General features: G+C 38.9%; 1 protein-coding gene and 1 long non-coding RNA gene across 2 annotated transcripts in view; one reads left to right on the top strand and one right to left on the bottom strand.

Moving 5' to 3' along the window:
- Positions 1-13,930, top strand: part of ATP1B3 (ATPase Na+/K+ transporting subunit beta 3) — a 27,364-nt gene extending 13,434 nt beyond the window's left edge. The window contains exons 3-7 of the mRNA XM_064165145.1: positions 1,264-1,371; positions 2,725-2,912; positions 3,615-3,665; positions 7,308-7,394; positions 11,104-13,930. Coding sequence (XP_064021215.1) covers positions 1,264-1,371; positions 2,725-2,912; positions 3,615-3,665; positions 7,308-7,394; positions 11,104-11,274 — 605 coding nt within the window. The 3' untranslated portion in view covers positions 11,275-13,930. The remainder of the gene's footprint in view (positions 1-1,263; positions 1,372-2,724; positions 2,913-3,614; positions 3,666-7,307; positions 7,395-11,103) is intronic.
- LOC135186943 (uncharacterized) lies at positions 7,874-14,783 on the bottom strand. The gene is made up of 3 exons (XR_010307153.1): positions 14,039-14,783; positions 9,548-9,734; positions 7,874-8,260 (listed from the first exon to the last, which is right to left on the bottom strand). It is a non-coding gene; the product is annotated as an uncharacterized LOC135186943 (long non-coding RNA).

Here is a 14,783-nt window from a genome sequence, read left to right as displayed (position 1 = left end):
GGGTTTTTTTTTTTGTCTTTCATGGAACTGCAGTGTCAGTTCTCAGCTGTACTTGAAGAGACAGATGCATGGACACCAATCTGTTAATCACAGCTGTGGGAATTTTATCTATTCCAATCACTTATATGATGTAAGAGTTACCTAAAGGTAGTGTGAATAAAGCAGTCAATCATACACCCTATTTTGAACAGATTTAATGTCTTCTGCAGTATCTGGTGGTGCAGTGCTATTTCATCTGCTGCTGAAGCTGTGATGAATTATAGTAAGCAGTAGGTATCCCTGAGGGTACAGAACTGTTATGTGCCAGCAGAGAATATGCCTTTTGCTTTCACTTGCAACAGGAAATATCCCTAGAGTTTAAATCTGTACCTTTCTTTGCCCATATGTTTGAAGGGGGACAGTTCACCTCTGTCAAGGACCCAAACTCTCTGTCAATGCCTACCTTGTTCATCCTTCAGTACAAAGCCAGGCTTTGGCATTCTGTAATATATGTCCTAATTCCTCCTGCTGGTCCTAGCTCCCTGGCTGTAGACTGTTCTTGTTCCAATAGCTGAAAGAAGCCAGCCATGGGCTCCACTCCAGTGTTAGCAGCCTGGGAGGCAGTTCAGGAGTGTGTGTAGGTACCACAGCCTGACTGACTGAGGTATGCCTCTTGCAAGGTACACAAGTGCAGTCAGTGGTTTAATAAAATTCCTTGCATTCTCCATAAAACAGGTGACACCTAAACTTTGAGGAGAACAAGGAAAGGGTTAAGGACTAACTTGGCTTGCCTGTTTTGATTGGGAAATCTTTCAAGCCATCTTTATGCATTAAAATGTTCTCTAAAATACATTTTCTTCAGAGATTCTATGAGATGAATACAATCATAGCATCACTATATTGCCTAAAGATCTGAAGCACAGCTTTATCTGGAACCTTTTTGGGTGTGGTTTTGGGTATTTTTCCAATTACTTTTTAATTTGCTGAATATGGAAAGTGGGAAGTGAATCAGTAAAATTCTCTGATTGAAAGTGATTAAGTTGCCAGTTTTGCCATTCCTAATCAGCTGGATTTGGTTTGTGAATTGCAGTTACACCTTGTGTTGAATTTAAGTATTAATTCATGTAAAGTTAATTTTGTACCTCCCAGTACTGTGTAATATAGGAGTAACATTGATGTTTCTTTACAGATAGGAATTTTCCAATTTATGGATGTGATTTTTGAGTACATTAGAGTGGTGCAGAGTTGCCATTTAGTTCCTTACTTGCAGTTTTTCTTTTTAAGGACTTATGATTTCGCCCAAGCCAGACACTGCATTGGAATTCTACTTTAACAGGAGTGACACCCAGTCATATGCAGAGTATGTCGCTACACTTAGAAAGTTCCTTGAATGTAAGTTACTTACAGCTGCCCAAGTCCTTTGGGGAATGTTAATGTTCAGTATATTAGTTTGCTTTTTGGACTTGGAGTTACCAGTTGCTAATGAAGACTGATACAAGTTGAAGCTTACTTTAGATGTGTGTTATTTAAATACATACTTTGTAGACAAAAAGGTAAGTATCAATACTAGTATTGGGAACCTTGCATGAGGAATAGTACAGTACATAATGGAGAGTTCTGTTCAGTGTTTTCTTGACATGGTTGTTTAAATACTACAGGATGTTGAAATTACATATGCCAAAATAATTTTGTGTAAAATTATACAGGTTATGTATTTGGAGGCAAAGTTTATCAAGACTTAACTGATTAGTCTTATTCTAAACAGATTGGTAACTGAGAGTTCTTCAGTCACAAGAATTGGTTTGCCTGTTTAAAACAATGAGGCACACAAAGATTCATTGCAGTTTGTTAGTTTTTACTCTGATCTATGGTATTTAAAGTCAGAAATGTTAAAACACTGAATTTTGAACATGGAGGAAAAGTAGCATAGGACAAAACTGAAGGATGGCAAAATCACTAATTTAACTTATATGTTATTTTATGCATGTGCCTATATGTACACTTAATCTAGTAATGCAGAAATCAGATGAAAACATGAGGAAGTTCAACCCCTCAAAAGCTGTAAGGGTCCCTGGGAGGAATGCTACATTTTATGGTTACCTGCCTCTTCTGCAGTTCAGTTGGTTCTGGACTCTTGCACTGAGAATGAACTTTCCCTTTTTCTACTTTATTTTGTTTATGCTTAGCAGGGGGCAGGGTGTAAGGGAGGGAAACAAACCACAAAGCATGTCAAACGTGACAGTGTGATCTGTGTTCTTGTGATGCACAGGAAAGTGAAAAACAACTTGGGTTATACTACTTGATCTAAATGTAGAGGCAATTTAATATTAGTTACTGATGTACTAAACTTTTCCTGTTTGTTTATAAAAGAGACATGTGCAAAGGCAAAATGGGTTTAGTTTCCAGGTAGAAAAAAAACAGATTGTTTCTATTTTACTACAATATTAGTTTAGCATATGTACAGAAATTATTGAGGTTGTGATTACTGATACAATTTGAAAAGCAAGACAACGTTATTTCTTTTGCAATACTCTTTTTCTTTCTTTCAAGTGCAGTGCCACTTCTTGTTAGGCTTTGCAAAAGTGTTTGTTAGGCTCATGTGAAACACAGTGCTCTGAAAATAGTCCTTTGAGAAAACTCCTAGATAGAAGACCACCATAAAATGAGATGTTTGCCTTGGCTCCTGCAGGTTTTGCTACTTGTATGCTTTATACCATTGATTCACGAGCAATTTGTGTTTCATAGCCTACGATGATTCAAAGCAATCCCAGAACATAAACTGTACACCAGGAAGGATTTTTGATCAGAATGATGTTGCTGTTAAAAAGGCATGTCGGTTTAACCTCTCGGAGCTTGGACAGTGCTCTGGAAAGGAAGATAAGACCTTTGGCTATTCTAAAGGAACTCCCTGTGTGCTTGTGAAAATGAACAGAGTAAGTGCCTGCTTTTGTTCTAATTCTTAGTATAAGTGGTCCCAGCTACCACTGTATGAAAAAGGACTGCAGAAAAGGACTAAAATGTGTCCAGTTTTCTTCTCAAGATACTTGCGCTTCTGTAACAGTGTAAATTACTGAAATGTCTGGCAATTTGTGTTGCAGAAAGGAAAATGAAGTGAGCTTTTTGAGCATTGACACAAGTATTGGCTTTGGTTACTTCCATTAAAATACCTGAAAACCTTATTTTAAGGAGGAGTACATTGCTCTTTGATTTTGCTTACTGTTCTATGTAACAGATTCTAACACACTGTTTTACTTCATGTCTGCATTCAAGAAATGCAGTTAAAATGTAATGCTAAAGTATGTAAGAGGATTAAAATGTTAATGAGTATTTGGCTTTTCAGTAATGTTCTATAGCTTACTTGAACTGCCAATTGGTTTGAGTCATTCATGTTACATACTGAGTGTAAATCAAGAAAACAGTCCTCTCTGTGGCCACTGTAACTGTTCAAGCTTTAACTTCATGCTTAAAATCTTAGCCTTAGTCTCAAATTGTGCTTTGTCTAAATAGACACTAGAGAAATTTTCTACCTATATGAACTGTGCCATGTTAACTGAGGGTGAAAGTTCAAATTCAGTCTATAAAACTGGAAAGAGGGAGAAGGCCTCTAAGTTTTTATTTTAACTTCTCTCCTTTAGATAATTGGATTAAAGCCTGAAGGAGAACCACGTATACAGTGTGCATCTAAGGTCAGTTGTAAATGTAAGAAATAAGTGTCTAGTGAACTTTCCTCGTGATTAGGATGGAAAGTGAAGTAATATACTGTGTCAGAACATGAACACTTTTCCTTTCTTGCTAGATTTCATGCTTTTTTTTGGCCTTCTTTTCATCTTGCCATATGTCTACTTTAATTTTAGTGTCTTTAATTTCTTTAGTGTTTTTAGAAAAAATGCTTTCTGGTTGTTGGGTTTTTTTTTCATATTTAGATTTATTTTAGCTACCCAACTTGCTCTACGATCAAGAAAAATGCATACATGTTATTTGTGGTCATGTTTTGTTCTATTTATTGTTGAGTTGTGTTTTGTTTACCCATTTCATAACCTCTATTTTTATTTTTTTCTCCATGCTGCAAGTGCACCTTAGACAGTTTTATAAATGATGGGTAAGACATGGTGTGAAAACTGAATGTTACTGTCCAAGTGAAAGTTGCCTTCAAATCAAGTATGAATGACTTATAATAACAACAGCTAATCTATGCGTATTGGTTGTGTACCACTGGAATTAGACAGAATGTTTTATGGCAGCTCTAATAGTTACTTAACTGCATATTTTTCCTAGACTGCTTTGGGAGCAGTTCAAGCTTTGCTAAGTTAGTAGCTTGTGGAAGGGATGGAGTCATGGCTTTTAACTTGAGGTAACTGACAAAAATGTAGGCTGGGAAATTGCAGCAGTTATTGAGAGAAACATTCTAAGTGTTTCTGCCTTCATCCTAGGTACTTCTGGTAGGCATAAATTGTAAGACTTGAATTTTTTTTTGAGTCACTGAAAGGTTTGATCTCTCCATGACAGTCTGTTGCAAGCAAATATCTTCTCTTATTTGAGACTGATTTCTTTGGACCCATTATTTTAAACTGTTGTTCTATTGGAGGAAGCATTTATTTCTTTAGAAAAACCAATTTTGCTGCTCCTGCTTTGACTAGTACTCTTTCTTCTTTGACTTCTCTAGTGTAGGTGTCCCAAACTGGGCAGACGTTTGCCTTAAGCTGAGGTGTTGTTAATGACTTTCCCTGTGCCATTGCCCTGGCAGTAATGTCTCGTGAGGTGAACTTGCCTTTTAATACACTGAGTCTTTGAATGCTTTTACTCTTTGGCGCTTTCTCTGTTTGAAGATGTGATTTCTTGGAGTTCAGAGTTCTGAATTTCACATGCTGTTTCTGCCACTCCCCCCTGTAATTTTTCATGATCACTTAAATGGGATTGAGTTTCTGAAGCATTTTGAACTACTTGTGGCTTGGTGCCATCAGTGAATGAACTTTTCTTTTACATCTTGCAAGCTCTTTATTGAAAACCGAATAGGGTCCAGAACAGTCATCTTTATTTCCACCTGAACTGATGTTCAATCAGTGATCATTCTGTTTAATTATGATTGCATTCATCTTTTTTCATATGGATGCTCTGTGAGGCAGTGGCTCAAGCTATGCTAAGGAAATCACAGATGATACTTTTTCTTATCATCTCAGCTGATTTCACTAGCAGATGAATAAGTTTGATAACAACTTGGCTGATCATGGTGTTGTTTTTTTTTTTACCCTTTTTGATTCTCACAAATAAATTGTATGTTATTGTACTGTAATTTCTTGCATCTTCTTTCTTTAAATATGAAGTACTGTGTTTATAAAAGATGCACTTAGAATTGTTCTCACCTAAATAAACAGTGGTTTTAAATAGTAAGATTATTAATCCTCCTAGTTTTCTAGTAACTTCAGGGAAACTATTTGTCAGGCTTTGCCACTTTGAATGCATCTATTTTATCCTTAGTTATTAGCCTATTCTCACCCCAGCTCATCATGTTTTAGCTATTTAGGAAAGCTTTTTTTACATCAGAAATCTTTGACATCTGAGTGACAAAGGTGGATTTTGCTTCAAAAGTTGATTTAATTGAGCAGCGCAGAAATCCTGCTCTTGTGCTCTTTGTCATTCTCTTCAGAGTTTCTACTAATGGATGCTGCTCTTGTGCCATTATTACAGACCAGTCCTGATCAACTTCTTTCCTTGGGTCTTTGTACATTATTTTAACACTTGCAAAATTATTCCTTCTAAGGCACAGTTTTAATAAAGAGTTAGTAAATGAGGGGGAAATCTACCTGTCCAGCTCTGTCTGATGTTTAGATTTGCTGACTGCCTACAGCTGTAAATGGTAAGCAGAAGAAGTGACAACCACTAGTGGACTGATTCTTGCAGCTCTTCAGCAGATGTAGCTTGTTTAGGTGTTGGTTTGGTGTTTTTTTTTAATAGTTTAGGGATATTAAGTAGAATGGATGAATTACTAAAGGCAAACTCGAATCCCACAGCAGATGCATGAGACAGTGGCATGTCCCAGAAGTTCTCTGCTATTGTATTGATAGCTTAATGCATATATATTTATGACTGCATGCATACCTTGTGTTTAGCTCTACTCCTATTTGTCTTTCTTATTTTTTAACCATTATTTCATAAATACATTTGGAAAAACTAATATTTTCAGCTGCATGAGCTTTGAATAATGTAATAATGGTGAAAAGCAACACACTTCTCCTTAGTAATTACATCTGCTAGCCCAAGGTACAAATACTTAATAAACATATATTGAATTGTAATAACTTAAGACTGCAAAGGAACAAGAATTTGGCCACATCCTACACAACATCTTATGTGTTCTTTTGAGGAGATGAGAAGGTACTGGGGAGCTGTGGTACATTATTTACTGCTTTTTTTTTAATCTTTGTGTTCCTCTTTTCTTGTATTACTGCAGTTGTCTTCTGAATATCATAGTGTCTCCCTTAAACATTGCAGCTGTTATATATGGTAGCCTAGAAGAGCCAGTCAGAGTTACTAATGCACTTGGAACTAGTGAGCTACATGGAACAAGTAATTCTATTCTGAAGACACCTTTAGCATTTTGGCAGGGTTGCTTTAGTGGCATTTCCTTTCATCATGGTAATATGTTTACCATGTTATAGAAAGTGACATGAGATGGGCATTTCCTAGTGACTTGAACTTGCAATAGTTTCACATCCTGCCAAGATACAGAGTTCTGAGCAATACTGTATACAGAGAGATGTGCCTGTGAATTGCTCTCCCTGTGTCTGTGGCAGGTCAGTGGTGTATTTTGTGTCTTTCACATTGGACAACCCCTTAGAAATTAGGCAGCAGCTAATGTTAGTAGTACACCGTTGAAGGGAGTAGGCTATAGTTAAAGAGTTGTCTTATAAACCTGACTTTAAACAGAATTTCATCTCTAAACTTCAGTTTAAATACAGATAAGCTCTTGCTTCACCAAAATACACGGGCTTGCTTGTTGGCTACTTGGGGTTTATCTGGTTGTTCTAAATTAATCACTACAATGAATATCCTCTTCTCCCCTCCATTTTTCTTGGACTCATGAGGGAAACATGAAGGCAAGCTGTCATGACTTGATTACTAATGTAAATGCTGCTGTTAGTAATCTGTAATGTAGCAGATGTGTTTGCCAAAAATAAATCTGTTTTGGAAGTTATTCTGAGAGTTTGTAGCTCAGTTGCCTTTTTTTTTAGAGATCCTGTACTATAGCATTAAGTTATAACTCTTAATTTTGTATTAATCTTTATACAAGCAGATGTTAGTTTTAATTTTGTTGCTATTTCCAATCACAGGAAGAAGGCATGGTTGAGATAAGTTATTTTCCTCCTGAAGGCTTGATTGACTTGATGTACTTTCCCTACTATGGAAAAAGCTTGCATGTAAGTATGCCTCAGTGATGATCTTCTTTTGGTAAATGTTTTCTTTCTGTTTACATTTGCGATCATCAGACTGATTCTGAAGCTTGACCTTTGTAATGAAGTACTCATGAGGAATATTGCATATGCAGAAATGCCACAGTGCATGGTGAGAATAAAGGTATGCTGCAGCAGGCATAAAAAATAAACTAGGCATAGTCTTATTAAGGACATCTGCTGCTTCTTGGTCACTGAGCTTTTGAAATCGTTTCAGATACAGGGAAAAGCAGGAACATCAAATAGAAAATCATCTTGCATCATTACTGACCAAGTTATCCAGTCTAATAAATACCTTCAAATGTCTTCACTGTTTGGCATTGAAGAGAAAAGTACATTTTAAGCTTAAATCTGCTACATCTATAGTATACCACAGTGATTGTCTGTAGTTTCCTCAGAGTGGTTGTTATACTAAGTTATTCCTTTATCAGTTATTTTTCCACTCTATTCTATACCTGCAGCAATTCATATGACCTTTTGTTATCCTCACATAGCTTTTACAAATGAGGCAGGAGTTTATTTTTCTGCAGTATTTTCTATTACTTACAGGTAGTTCTCTGGTTTCCATTTTCTTGCCAGACTTTTTGAAACCAAAACCTATCCATTTTCTTAGACATACAAGGTTGAAGAAGGACTCAACCTCTGCTTCCAACAGGCAGAGGCAGTACATACTTTATCCCCTTCTTGAAAGAAAAGAATAGGAAAAGAGAGCAGTGCTTCCCTCAGAAATGCAAAAATACAGCATCAGAAGACACTGAGATGTCAGGAGTCAGTTCCATTAAAGACAGGATGAAGTGCATTCCTGATGAAATTCCTGTCTTGCTGCTGCTGTGCTAGTGGAAGAAGAAAGATCATAAGAGTGATTGACTGAGATGATTAAGAAAAGCTTTACTTTAAAAAACCCCAAGAACTTAGTGTTACTTTTTTTGGGTAGGTTTAGATCACTATCCTTTCATGTTCACTTGGTATTTTCAGTAAGGGCTGTGGTTTGAGGGATTCATTCTCCTCATAGCATTAGTATGTCATGAAGAAGAGGCAGTAAGAATCATAGAATCAGCCAGGTTGGAAGAGAGCTCCAAGTTCATCCAGGCCAACCTAGCACCCAGCCCTATCCAGTCAACTAGACCATGGCACTAAGTGTCTCATCCAGGCTTTTCTTGAAGACCTTCATGGACAGTGACTCCACCACCTCCCTGGGCAGCCCATTCCAATGCCAATCACTCTCTCTGCCAACAACTTCCTCCTAACATCCAGCCTAGAGCTCCTCTGACACAGCTTGAGACTGTGTCCCCTTGTTCTGGTGCTGGTTGCCTGGCAGAAGAGACCAACCCCACCTGGCTACAGCCTCCCTTCGGGTGGTTGTAGACAGCAGTGAGGTCACCCCTGAGCCTCCTCTTCTCCAGGCTGCACACCCCCAGCTCCCTCAGCCTCTCCTCACAGGGCTGTGCTCCAGGCCCCTCACCAGCTTTGTCACCCTCCTCTGGACACGTTCCAGCACCTCAACATCTCTCTTGAATTGAGGAGCCCAGAACTGGACACATCACTCAAGTTGTGGCCTGACCAGTGCTGAGTACAGGGGCAGAATAACCTCCCCAGTCCTACTGGCCACACTGTTCTTGATCCAGGAAGAACTGAAAAGCTGAGGTGTTTGAGTAAGTCTCTACAGACTGAATGGATTTATTTGCTATGCAACAGAATGTTTGCATTGTATCAGTGTGGAATTGTTGAATTACTTCATTTTGTTAAAGGAGTTAATAGAATTCAACTAATCTTGCTGCCCTTGTGCTAAGGTAGGAGCCATAAAAGTAGTAGTATATACAGTTTTGTGAGTGAGAACAGTGATTTGTCATTTGCTGCTCAGCTCCCTAACCTTAGGGAACGTTATCCTTTTTAAGATGATCTACAGTGCTTAATAAGGCTGCTGATTCTGTTCCCTCCAGATTTTATATTGAATAAAAGTTGATTCTGCTATCATCTTGTCTCCAAAACATCTTAGAAATTTGAGAAATCTTGGCAATGAGAGAAAAGTCAGGGATTTTACTTCTGATTTTTAGAAAGCTCAGTACCTCAAGTGTGGTGTCAGCCTTACAACCAGAGAATGTTGAGGGTGCCTCACTTACCTATACTTCCACCTCCCAGTTTCAAGTTTATTTCTGATCTAGTGAAATCACCATCCAAGGAAAGCAGTTATTTCAATCTGCTTCTCACTGGTACTTCACAGCCAGGATTTTAGCACTTTCACACCATCCCTCTTTCCAGATGACCCCTAGTGTATTCTGTAGTGCTTTCTGCAACAGAGCAGATAGCCTAGGAAAACCCAGAAATATATTAGGGAGCCTCTCTTAAATCAATGAAGGAAAAAAACCAAAGAAACTAAACCCAACAAACCAACACTACCAAACTACTGAATTAAAATGTAAGGCCTCCACTTGTGGGCCACTGTAGGGTCTTGTTAGTCCACTGGCTCATAGGAATTTTTACAAAGGAAATAAATACATTTGCTTCATCAACAGTATCGACCTAAAAGGGTAGATAAATTGTGGAAATAAGATACTTCATGAATGCTGGGTGAAGTGCTGCTTTAACAGTATACAAGACAAGCTCCTGTTTAATCCATAGACATTTTACAAGGCAATTCAAGCTGTCCTAATTGAATTGGACTTGAGAAATAATACTGGGTTGAACAAAATAAAATAGTCTTCATTAATTCTTTTGATTTTCATTATAGGGAATGGAGTCAATAATTGTAATTGTTCCATCAAATCTGATTGAATGGGATAGTGTCAGAATGTTCAGGAAAACATTTCTGTGTAAAGCTGTACTTAGGTGGGGGTTGGGCTTTTCTCCCAGACAACCAGCAACAGAACAAGGGGACACAGTCTCAAGTTGTGCCAGGGCAGGTCTAGGCTGGATGTTAGGAGGAAGTTGTTGCCAGAGTGATTGGCATTGGAATGGGCTGCCCAGGGAGGTGGTGGAGTCACTGTCCCTGCAGGTCTTCAAGAAAAGAGTGGATGAGGCACTTAGTGCCATGGTCTGGTTGACTGGCAAGGGCTGGGTGCTAGGTTGGACTGGATGATCTTGGAGGTCTCTTCCAACTTGGTTGATTCTATGACCTGGAATAGGTTGTTGCCAAACAAGTAACTGGGGCAGAGCTGACGGGAAGCTAGTTTTCTGGTGTTTGCTGAATCATGCTTTTGGCAGAAAACACTTCTAACTCTGCTGGAAAAGTTATGTTCTGTAGCAGATTTAAAAATAAACCAAACCACCCAAATAAACAAAAGCAATCCCAAACACCCCACCCCCTCCCCCAGAGGAAAAAGCCAACAACAAAACTAAAGCAAACAGGAGGGAGGAAGGACAGGTAGGTTGTCATTTCAGAGGGTGTTTAAGGTAAGCTTGCTAGAAAATGTGGGCCAAATGGGAAGAAGTAAAGCCCTATAGCTCTTGAAGATACTGTCTGTGACATGATTTATGTTAGCTGTATTATTAAAGAAATAGCATGAGGAAAGTATGCTTGACTTGGAAAAGAAAAAGTCTTCCCCGAGTCAGGTTAGGATTGGAAAAAATGGGTTCTTCATTAGCTTGTTTCATAACTGTTCTGATGGGTTAAATGTTATTTTAAATGCTCAACTTGCTCTGGTATCTCAACTCCTTTCCCCAACTTTCTGTTGCCTAGGCTCACTATTTACAGCCTCTAGTGGCTGTTCAGCTAGCCATTAACTCCAACAGTACCAAAGAAGAAATAGCCATCGAGTGCAAGATCCATGGCTCCCCTAATCTGAAAAACGAAGACGAACGTGACAAGTTTCTGGGTCGAATTGCCTTCAAAGTTCAGATGACTGAATAGCTGGAGTAGGAAATTGTCCACAGAGCAAAGTGTCTTGTCTGTTTTGTATCAGCTGGATGTGCCATTCTAGGATATGAGACCACCTTGGAGAGTGTTAAGGTGGTTTATGGCGTTCAGGGTAGCATAGTAATATGCTTCCAAATTGTATGTTTCAAATCCCTCAAAATAAACACCTATCTTGCTTCTGCCTGCCCCGTTGGAACAGTGTACAGACTATGGTTATGTCATAGGGACCTGTAAATAGCTGTTTTCAAACACATAATAATGGTGACCTTTGTCCTGTTCTAAAATGTGGTTTCATTCCCCAAGTGAGTGTCTCAAGCTAAATGTGCTGTGCTATGTAAATATTGTATTGATTTAACACTGATTTAACTGTCCTATCTCAATGCTGACACAGTATAGGGATAAGTAATAAATGGTACCTGATCCAAGTAGTGGTTTTTGTAAGAGTAAACACCTCCAACGTAAATTATGTGCATGGGAGTGGGTGGGTGGGTGGCTGGCTGTGTAGAAATGCCTTAAATTGTAGCCTGGGTGGCGTGGGAGAACTGAAAGGGATTTTAAGAGTTGGTATGGATTTCTGACAGCAAGTGCTCAACTAGTACTTCTTGTGCTTGTCGATGTGCAAGTATTGTGTACATGTAGTACTTGGTCTAGAGGTGTGTGTTCTAGCTGAGGAGTCTTCCTTCGTGGTGTTAACTGCTTGCCATGTGTGGAGCACAACAGCTATACACTATCTTAAAACTTTTTAGTTGAGAAATATCAATATCCAGCAGTTGTTTAGTTCGTGGTAACAGTTGTACAACAGAGCTGCTAAAGAAATGGCCTTGCTATTGCAGGGAGAGGCTTTCAGTTTCCAAGGAAAAGGTTTCCTGAAGAACCTCTGTTAAAAAAAGGAGGAAAAGGGCAAGAAAGGCTTGTCATGATTAAACATTCCTGTTTAATTTATATGCTCTGTTTCATTGCATCATTTTAACATGCTTCATGTCTTTGTCTGCTCTTTCATCATGGATTTTCTGTGGTTTTGTGGGTTAAGGGCCAACTGATGGACCCTAAGGTGGACAGGTGGGAGTTACCAGATCACTTTATTCCTTTTCCCTCAGTAGCTTCTCTTTTATAGTTGTAGTTGTTGTTAAAAATTACTTAGCTTCCAATTCTATGCAAGTCATTTTGCTTCCCCCTTTTACTTCCCCTGCCTGTCTTTTCCCTGAGGGGGAGAGAGGGGAGTAATCCAAATTATATCCTGGGAGTTTTTCCCCTGGGCAACTTTAAATGGTGATATGTTTCTTCATCTCCATTTAAAACCCTGGTGCCCTCAGCTGTTTTACACACATATCCTGTTGACTTGGGGTGGATTCCTTGAAGTTTACCCAAAGTGTTAATCCATTTGCTAAAATGACTACAAACAGACTGGTTTATTTGTGACTGCTCCTTAGGTTAAAACCAGACTGACCCATTCTGTTGGGTTGTAACTTCTGCAGTTGTGCTGACATGGGATTTAGGTTACTCTTCCCCACGGTCTGTGTTTGCTTTGCTCTTGTTTGTTTTTTTTGAACACATGGTCCATGTTCTGATGTCTCCTCAGTTTTGAAGAGCACAGCAGATCAGCATTTGTGTAAATACCTGTACGTTCTGCTAGCTAGGCCTAAGTTTGTTAATTAGCATGCTTTTGTGCCTGATTCTGACAGTGGGTTTTAATCTTTTATTTAAACAAGCTATCTGAGTGATTACTAAAACTCAAGATCCTGCTTTGAAAATGTTCAAAGCCAATCTAAACCACATTAGCACAAAACTTTTAACAACACCTGTGAAAGCTTACACTGGTGCACTGTTGGAGGAAGCTGCTCTTACTGGAACTTGAACAGTGTCTTTGAACCTCATCAAAACTAGATTTATACTGCCCTGGTACCCCCAGCATGCTTTTTTGTTGTCTGTAAAACCGAACTGTTCCTAGAATCTGCAATGGGTACTTTTGTAAAGTAGCATGCATTGATACTGAATACGAATGTTCTTTCCAGCTACTCTGTCTAATGTTCTAAATCATGCACATTTAGACCCGGGCTACCTGGGTTCTTGAGGATAGGACTAATTGCTTCTCTGTATATTAATATTGCCTGGAAATAGTTTAATAATTGTGAGGGGACTTAAAAGTGTATAGATGTTTTATCTGAAAATGAGGAGGATGAGCTTCATGTGGAAAAAAAACCATTTACATCTGTATTCACTTAGGCATGGGAAGAAATTCTGGAGGAACACTCAGTTTTCAGATGAGCTGATTTTTTGCAACAGTTTCTCTTTTGACTTCTCTATATAGACAAAGCATGAAATGGCAACTCTTCACCAGCACTTTTCAGACAGGTAGAACTCAATAAAACTCCTGTTCTCCCTAGACTTCCTACAAGTGTTTGGTTTGTGGGGTTTGGGGTGGGGTTTTTTGACCGTTTAAGGATTTTCAGCTGGGGGGAGGGGTAGAAAGAAAAAAAAAGTGTTGAAAGGATTCAGCTATGAAACTTAGCCTGTAAAATGCAAGGAAAGAGTCTAGTGTTAAACGCTTACACTGAACTCTTCCCTCATTTTCTTTGTCTTTCTCACTTTGATAAGAATTTGAGTAAATAATCCAGTGACTCTCAATAAATGGCTGTTTACTATTAATGGACACGATGAAGTTACTCATTTTCTTCCTGTGAAATTTACAGTTAAGGATCCCTGGACTGACTTTAAAGAAACCTTAAATACTTAACTTTTGTACTGGTAATTTACTTACTTGTCTTACTGGGTAACTTAGAGTGTCCTGAGGTCTGGAACAAGGGCTTGTAAACACTGTGGAACTGCCAATTGTTGCAGGTGCTGTTTCAGACCACCATGAAAACCTGATTATGTCCAACTCAGTTAAGGCAACTTCTTGCCATGCCCCACTTTCTGTGCCAACCCACGCACGAGCATGTGCACACACAGGGTTAAAGGGGAAGTAGAAGAGAAGATTAGAAGCAAAATAGGCTGAAGGTTTCATTTACATTGATCATGCAATAGATAGGAGGGTCCCTGGAGGACTAAGGGGCATTTAGCACTGATCTGCAGTTAGCTCCTGCTGGGAATGCTGCTTCTATTACACTGGTAATGAAAGTGAAGACAAAGCCCTTTCCTTTTGTACCGAAAGTCCCCTTTAGTAGTGCTCAAACAGTAGTGAGAAAAGGAAAAAAAAAATCTGGATACAAATAAAGAGTAGAAGGAAGAGTTGTAAACTAAACAGAGTCAGGAACCAGTAGAGGGACAAAGAGCTGGGAGGGTGCTGGCTTTTGGTTGCGGGTTTTTGTTTGTTTCATCTTTCATCTGCACCCTGCCTCTCAGTAGGAGACTGGAAAGGAAAAACACATTTCTCTACACCAAGCCTTGCTGACTGATTTCCTACAACGTTTGAAATGCGATGCTCTCAGGAACCTGGCACTGAACCTGGATTTTCCCTATTTCAGCTTTTTTTTCTACCTCTGTGTGAAGCTTAGCAGTGTAAT

This window comes from Pogoniulus pusillus, chromosome 26 (assembly GCF_015220805.1).
Source record: "Pogoniulus pusillus isolate bPogPus1 chromosome 26, bPogPus1.pri, whole genome shotgun sequence".
In the NCBI taxonomy this organism is placed as follows: Eukaryota; Metazoa; Chordata; class Aves; order Piciformes; family Lybiidae; genus Pogoniulus; species Pogoniulus pusillus.
The sequence above is the reverse complement of the archived record's forward strand: the minus strand, read 5'-3'. Positions and strand labels throughout refer to the sequence as shown.